General features: G+C 34.2%; 1 protein-coding gene across 1 annotated transcript in view; it reads left to right on the forward strand.

The window, feature by feature from the left end:
* The first annotated feature begins 106 nt into the window (after positions 1–106).
* Positions 107–7,860, forward strand: part of LOC110418076 (nucleoporin (DUF3414)) — a 12,292-nt gene continuing 4,538 nt past the window's right edge. Inside the window, exons 1-15 of the mRNA XM_021430692.2 lie at positions 107–273; positions 352–450; positions 661–738; positions 824–883; positions 994–1,151; positions 1,689–1,890; positions 2,546–2,665; positions 2,958–3,043; positions 3,153–3,257; positions 3,866–3,964; positions 4,776–4,864; positions 5,863–6,011; positions 6,625–6,768; positions 6,871–6,978; positions 7,501–7,660. Of these exons, the coding sequence (XP_021286367.2) occupies positions 124–273; positions 352–450; positions 661–738; positions 824–883; positions 994–1,151; positions 1,689–1,890; positions 2,546–2,665; positions 2,958–3,043; positions 3,153–3,257; positions 3,866–3,964; positions 4,776–4,864; positions 5,863–6,011; positions 6,625–6,768; positions 6,871–6,978; positions 7,501–7,660 (1,807 nt within the window). The 5' untranslated portion in view covers positions 107–123. The remainder of the gene's footprint in view (positions 274–351; positions 451–660; positions 739–823; positions 884–993; positions 1,152–1,688; positions 1,891–2,545; positions 2,666–2,957; positions 3,044–3,152; positions 3,258–3,865; positions 3,965–4,775; positions 4,865–5,862; positions 6,012–6,624; positions 6,769–6,870; positions 6,979–7,500; positions 7,661–7,860) is intronic.

Genomic DNA, 7,860 nt, shown 5'->3' on the forward strand with positions numbered 1-7,860 from the left:
TATAAGCAGATTTTAGAATGAGTTGCTTTTACCTGATATTTATTTCTTTTTCCTTTTGTTCGACTTGCTCTGATTGCTGGAACATTTGTTTTCCTGTTCCTCAGGCAGGGTGCTTCTGTTTTTATGTTGAATGATGTCCAAGAGATTGATGCTCTCATATCAAGCTTTGATATCTTTGAAATGAGAGAAGCTGGTCCATTAGTTCTTGCATGGGCAGTATTTCTTTGTCTGATTTCATCACTTCCTCAAAAGGAGGAAACTAATGTACTGACGGTGTGTTTTCTTTCCTGCTTCGTATACTACATGAATGAATATTATCAGCATTGACTGTGTCTTTGTTCAATTTCCCAGGAGATTGATCATGTTGGGTATGTTCGTCAAGCTTTTGAAGCTTCATCTTTGAGTTATTTCCTTGAAATTCTTCAAAGTGACATATTGAAGGAATCAGATGTAAGGCACAGTTTATGTCATTGATTGGTTGACTGGTATTCTGATGCTTGCATTTACTGTTTGATTAATCCTTTTTTTTTTTTCACTGAAATTCATATCAACTTGTCTGAGATTATTTTTGCTTTTACATTATTTTGGTCGTTGCATTTTGTGGTCTTTTCTTATTATGCTCTCTAATCTTATTTTGGGTTTTTTCCCCTCTTCTATCAGGGACCTGTTGCTGGTTATCGAAGTGTCTTGAGAACTTTTATTTCTGCATTCATTGCGTCTTATGAAATTAATCTTCAGGTGACTATATATATTGCATATTGAATTTGCTTGTAAGGTATATGGAACTTTTTTTTTTATTAATGACAGTTTGTCCATTTTACAGTTGGAGGATGGTACCCTTAATTTGATATTGGATATTCTTTGCTATGTTTATCGAGGAGAGGTTTGGATTTATAGTGAATGTACTTCTGAGTCACTTGATTTTTATTAATAATAATGTTTTCTGTTGGTCATAGGTTATAAATTGGAATTTCTTGTTAATCAAATTTGCAGGAGTCACTTTGTATTCAATTTTGGGATAGAGCAAGTTTTATAGATGGTCCTATTCGGTGCCTTCTTTGTAACTTGGAGGGCGAATTCCCCTTTAGGACTGTGGAACTTCTACGCCTTTTATCATCTCTATGTGAAGGAAGCTGGCCTGCAGAATGTGTGTAAGTGTGTTTTTTTCCTCTTTGTAGTCCAATTGGTTTCAATTATACGTGTACAACCAAGATATATGCTGTCATATACATATATGTACATACGCATATCTGTGAATGTCCCTTTGTATATTTGTACTGTCTAATATGTTTGTTAAGAAACTTCTCTTATTTATGGCTGACTTTGGTGACTCTGGTCTGGCTATTGTTTTCACGCAAGAAGAGCTATCTGAACTCAAAGAGGATGCGACAAGATGCTATTGAGCTTATTTTATCTTTGGATTGAAGTTAGCTGATATGATTAACAACCTGTCAATCCATGTTACATGTTTTGAAGAGTTTTGTTACCTTTTTAGGTTTTTAATGTAATTCAAATTTCAACAGTTCAACTTGTAAAATCTGTTCTGATATATTTTTCTGTCACCAACATTCTCTATGATGTTGTAAATGACCCTGCAACTCATATTTCCTAATATTTCTGTTATGATAAGTTGCTTGTTGAACTGCCATTCGTTTCTGTTACAAGTAATGCATTTATCATGTGAACAGGTATAACTTTTTAGATAAATCCACTGGCATATCATCCTTGTTTGACATTACTAGTGAATCCTTGTTGGATTGTACATGTCAAATTGTTGAAACTCAGCATCCAGTGTGTATTCCTGGGGTTGATGGTCTGCACATTCCTAGTAGAACTCGTGGGCACATTCTGAAAGTTGTTGGTGGGAACACTGCTCTTGTGCGCTGGGAGGTAAATACTTGAGACACTTTTGCTATTATACTTAATGTTTATCAATTATGTCCTGCTGGATCTGCTGAAATTTTTTGGAACATGTTTGATGTTTAGGTTTTTAACTTTTTTTTACTCCACAGGTAAAGTTACTGTGCTATCCAATCTTTTTAGTTTATTCTTTAGGCTTCAACATGCAATTCTTGTTTGGCTGAAAATTGTCTATTGTGGATGGGCTAGGAATATATTTATATAATTTGGTTTCCTTGAATGCATGTAGTTTTATCATGTTACCTGTGAATGTGCAGCATGCAGCTGGAATTAATTGTTTCTTCTAGCATTTTGATTTACTAGTTTTGCTGCATGGTAACTTATGTTTGTGTGCATGTGCATATTCTTCTCCAACTTTTCCTGATAGCTTTGCTCATTTTTAGTGAAATTGAATGAGGTTTGCTATATGATTAGTGTTATGCTGACTCGTAATGATGGATGGATGTTATGTTTTCCTATTTACATCATCAACATAATTTTTTTTACTCTCTTTTGTATGCTTTTCAGGTATTGTCTTAATGCTGCCTCTGAAAATTTTTTAAGTTGAATTAATGATCCTAAAAGTTTTGAAAGAGGTTTGAGTAATATGACTAGGATATTTTAACACCTTGATTGTTTTCTGCAGCATACAAAATCAGCTGTGTTTGTGCTGCTCCTTCGTTTGGCCCAGACACAACAGTTAGAAAACAATGAAGAAGCATTTCTTACCCTTGACCTACTTGGCCGAATGGTGTCCTTCAACATGGTAATTCTTTGCTGCCAGTTATAGTTATTCATATATGATAGATAGCGTTGGAATCAATGAGTCTTGGATGGCTATAGATAATGAATTCTTTTGAAATTGTTTTGTTGTTGCTGTTGTCAGTGAAAGTTACTGGTCATTCTTCAATATTTGTCATATTTGAAAACACGAATTTATTGAAACCTGTGTCTTTTATTGGTGTTTGTACATTCACCCTTTAATTTTTCCTTAAACTTAACATGGTACCTTGCTTGTCCTCATAGTTTCTTTCTTTTCTAACAATTCTTTTGAATAGGCTGTATGTTTTTCTATGATGGATAGTTGCAACTTCTTGCATGTCCAAGCAACTGGCATGAATGAGCAGATAGAAAATAATCTGTGGTAATTACGCAACTTGAACTAAATTGCCTTGTTCTTTATTCTTTCTGTTTTATGTTTTGCACCTCTTCCGGGCTATATTTTCGCAGTTGTCTCTTTGTCTTTGCTGCAGGGTTGTTGAGATCATTAGCATTATAGTCAGAAATTTGCCTCCTAGTCCCAGTGGTGCTACACTGATGTCCATGGCTTTGGTAATCTTGGCAAAGATGCTGAAATGGTAATTGCACCTAAGTTATTGTTAGTTCCTTCCATAAGGGTTATTTGTATTTAATAAAGAAGATGACCTGTTGGTTGTTTTCTTCTATGTGTGCTTTGTTTGATTTGTGAATGGCAAGAATTTTGTTACTAATATTTGAATCAATGAATCTAATCCCCTAACTGAATTCATTGGTAAAGCCACATCTATCAGTTCCAAGTAGAGGGAAAAAAAATTAAATGGAAGTTATACATTGTGGTCTTCACCCAATAGCTAACTAAAGTTAAAAATTCTGAAGATTGTGTTCATGGTAACCGCTCATTGACGTTAACAATTTAATTGTCTCTGAGAAGAAAAAGTAATGCATGCTGTGGTCTTTGTTTTATTTGTTAGAGTTCAGTTCTAGCAAAGAAGGATTCAAGATCACGGTGTTACCAATCAAGGATGTTTAGAATTTGATTTATTGTCATGGTCTTTTATGTCCACTAGGCAACTTTAATTATCTTGAGTACTCAAACCTGCATCTGTTTCTTGCCATAGTTTATCATAGCTTATTCAGTGTTCTATGATATAGTTATCTATCGCTCATTCACATATACCTTTTTGCTTCTTTTTCTCTTTTGAGGCAGTTCCCCTTCTGAAGTTGCTGCAATAGCCTTGAAATCAAACATATTTGATGTGGCTTCAAATTCAAGTGTCTTCAACATAGGTTGGAATGGTCTATCAAGGTGAACCCTATGGACTGAAGCATGAGAATTATAGTTGTAATGCTTTGGGATTTTATTGGATTGCTTCTGCACGTTAAATGACCTAGCATCGATTTCAGGGTTGGATATCTCATTGCTGTTTACTACGTGGCCTCTTTTACAATTATTTCCGAATTGATTTTGTTTTTATCATTTTTGTGTTACATTTTTTGTAGCTATCCCGTTGAAATACTTTCCTCAAGTTATCTTGCATGAACGATATGTATTCTCTACTATCTTTTTGTATGAATTTTATTTAGTGTCTTAATTGTCTGGTTTATGGTTGAATTTTCCTCAATGCAATTGTGTGATTAAACTTAGGTGTAACTTCAACAAACTGTTGAATGGCTGCTAAGTCTATGAAGCGTTGTACTTGGGTAATGGAGTATGTAACTTAATTTAGTGTGTGTTGTAATCACTTGATTTAGGTTACATAAATTCCGTGATTGTATGGAATAATTTTGAGAAAAGAATTATGCAGCCAAACCGATGTAGTTGGTGCAAGACATAGATGAGTCCTCTTCCTAGGTCACACTCTCTCCAAGGAGTTAGAACTGAAAGAAGAGATTCTCTCTTTCTCTGCTTGTTCTTTCAGCATTTGGCACAGAATTTTTATCGATGGTAATTGGTGCTTCAATTGTTCATTTTTCTTTGAAAGGATGTTGGCTATAATTAATCTGTTCTCCATTTTTCTTTTTGTATGCTTTCTTCTATTGTCCTCATGTATTCAAGATAAAAACAAATTTGTTTATATATTCTTCTAATTCTTTCTTGCCTCACCTTTTCTTTGCAGTGGGTCGTGGTTGCTATCTGGAAAGTTGGCAAAGATGCTTTTAATTGATAGTGAGCAGAGTGATTATGACTGCCTATTAACAATATCAGGTCTGTATTCAATCATTTTAGCTTTCTGTCATTAGTAAGCATGTCTTTTTATTTTTCAATTGTTTCTTTAGATTTGCAAATATGTTACCATATAGTCTGCTCATTTGTTATTATAATTCTGCTACTCTTTCTCTCTCTCTATCTCTCTCTTTTTTCCCATGTATGATACATATGTATGTATGTCTGAGTGTTATATATCAGTCAAGCAGTGATCCTTATCCTAATAGCTTTGACTAGTAGGCAGCTGATCCTACAAACCTTCTTCTTTACTTGTATGCTTGTTAAAAAACCATAGATAATGGATAATGTGATAGCTGATCCTACAGTACCCTCTGCTTTACTTGTATGCTTCTCATAAAAACCATAGATGTTGGATAACATGAAAAGCAAGTTTCCTACAAAAAATCATGGAATTCTCGTTTAGTTTGATGGGTCTTTCCATTAGTAATTGAATTTCTCTTTAATTATTGCTGCAAGTTCTGATTGAAGTGCACATGAGCGTCATTTCTCCAAGTGTCTGGGACACCATTTTTTGATTGCACTGTTCTATAAATCATAGCATGGAGGATTGAGTTTGGACTCCTCTATCTATGGAAATAACATAGTAGAAATCCAGCACAAACCTATTCCAGTCTTCCGAACTTGTTTATGCAATTGTAAAAAAGGTGAATACCAAAATAGTGAGGGGAGCAAGAATGCGCATCGGGTGTTATTGCTAGTTGCAACTTTTTTATCTGTAGTTTCGTGGTTATCTTATCTGATATTTAACTGACTATTCAAAGTTTTATTGTAGTGGCTCTACATTAGTAGCCCTTTTCTGGCTTCATATGGATGTTTAATATTTTCTATCCTGAGCTTACAACTTTCTGGGTCTTCCATAAGATTATATCTTATCAGCTTTTGAACTTCAACATTTCTTAATTTTTACTTAGTAGTGTCCACACTGCTCACATATTTCTGTTTTGTTCTGATGTGCCTATTACTAATGATATTTGCAGTGCTGGATTTCACCATGCAGCTTGTAAGGACTGGAGTCGAGGATGATATTGTTGTGTCATTAGTTGTTTTCTCCCTCCAGTATATTCTAGTCAATCATGAATACTGGAAATACAAGGTGAAGAATACTCGTTGGAAAGTAACACTGAAGGTATGGATTGGTCTTTCTGTAAGCTGCTAACACGTTTAATTGTTTTTATTTTTATATTACTTTGATTGATGTCTTTATATAGTATGAAATGTATTTATGATGTAATAGACTGATGGTAGTGATCAAATTTCATTTTGGTGGCCAGAATAACACACATGTAGTGTCCATTTTTAATAAGCAAAAGATGATTGAGGGATATTACAATGACTCAAGCTCTATAATTGCTGCAGTGAACATTAATTTTGCTGTTATGGTGCATATATCTATAGATCTTGTGCAGTTTTCTTGTATGCCTTGCACTGAATTAAATTTTCAAAATTCACCTTGTGATGGCTATGTTCTTTTTCCCTCTTTCCTTAGCATGTCTTTGACATGTTTGTATGGGTATAAAATGACCTGGTTTAGGAAGTATTTACTTGTTACTCTTTTGCATTGCATGCATATTCTCCTACCTGGCTTAGCTTTTGTTCTTCTTGATCTTTATCCGATTAATTTGGTCCAAACCTAACAAAATCAGCTTGTAATGATGTCCACAAACAAGTGGCTGTCCATACAGTGGACATGGAATTTCAAATGCTGGAGAGATTAAGTTATAATTTGTGCCTTGTAATAGGTGCTTGAAGTGATGAAAACATGCATTTTAGCAACATCTTCCTCTGAAAATTTGGGTGGTGTCATCCGGGATTTGCTGCTTTATGATTCTTCGATCCACAACACTCTCTTTCGTATAATGTGTACAACTTCTGAAGCCTTGGAGGTCTGCTATTTTCTATATCATCTCCTTTTGTTCAATTTACAATATAAGGTGAAGTCACTATCCTTTTCTTTTCCTTACTAATAAGAGCATTTCTTTGAGCAGAGGCTTTATCTCAACCGCCTTGTCGAACTGGTGGAGATTGAGGGATTACAACTTGCTATAAGTTCTGCTTTGGATATTTCATATATCATGCTTACCAAATTTTCAAAGGTATTCGGAAATTTACAGATCTGTTTGCACTACTGAAGTGACACAACATGTTACAACTTTTATATAGTGGCAAATGGATGACTTTTTATCTTCAATTTTGGTATTTTTTTCACATTTTTTCAAGCTCTCATGATCATTGCTTTTATGCTGCATATTTTTGGTAATTATTTACCTTTAGTTTTAGCTGTTTTACCTGTGTAAAGAAAGCTTTAGTTGTTGTAGAAGTTAATGATATGGTCAAGTAAGAGTGCATAGCTTTTGCAAATTGTGTTTTTCTTGGGATGGAGGTTGTTATTTTTCTTCATGATATCATACATCACATTCCCAAATTATTCATAATTTGTTTTTCTTTTGGGGAGTATGATTATCATTATTTTTTTCTTTCTAGTCACTGTTATTATGTTTGACAAATATGTGCTGACAATATGCAGATGCTGAATTTCATTTTGTCTTTATTTGATTATATCAATCAGATTAGACCTTCATAAATATAAAAATTAAAAATTTGTGGTATATCTCCAGGACACGTCATCAAGCATTCCAGCTTTTCACCAAGCTATGCTCTCGCCAATGACCAAGCCAATTCCTGTTGTTGCTGCTGTTATATCATTGATATCTTTTTTTAATGATCCGGTAGATACTCTTTCTGTGACTTTAAAATTCAAAATTCATCATTTTCTTTGTTGGTTCTCTGTGAGAATCGTAAATCAATATGTATCACAAAAGGAGTAATGTTAGTATGTCAGTTTCAATTATAAAAGAAGAATGGGGAAATTGATAAAGATATTACTCATAGCATCTATGCAGGATTGATAAACTGAAGAAGGGCATAGTGAGTTGTGAGATTTCAGAATTCCTTGAGATGTGGATGCTACCGTGAAT

This window comes from Theobroma umbraticum, unplaced genomic scaffold (assembly GCF_002168275.2).
Source record: "Theobroma umbraticum cultivar Fairchild unplaced genomic scaffold, ASM216827v3 scaffold_50.0, whole genome shotgun sequence".
NCBI classification, from domain to species: Eukaryota; Viridiplantae; Streptophyta; class Magnoliopsida; order Malvales; family Malvaceae; genus Theobroma; species Theobroma umbraticum.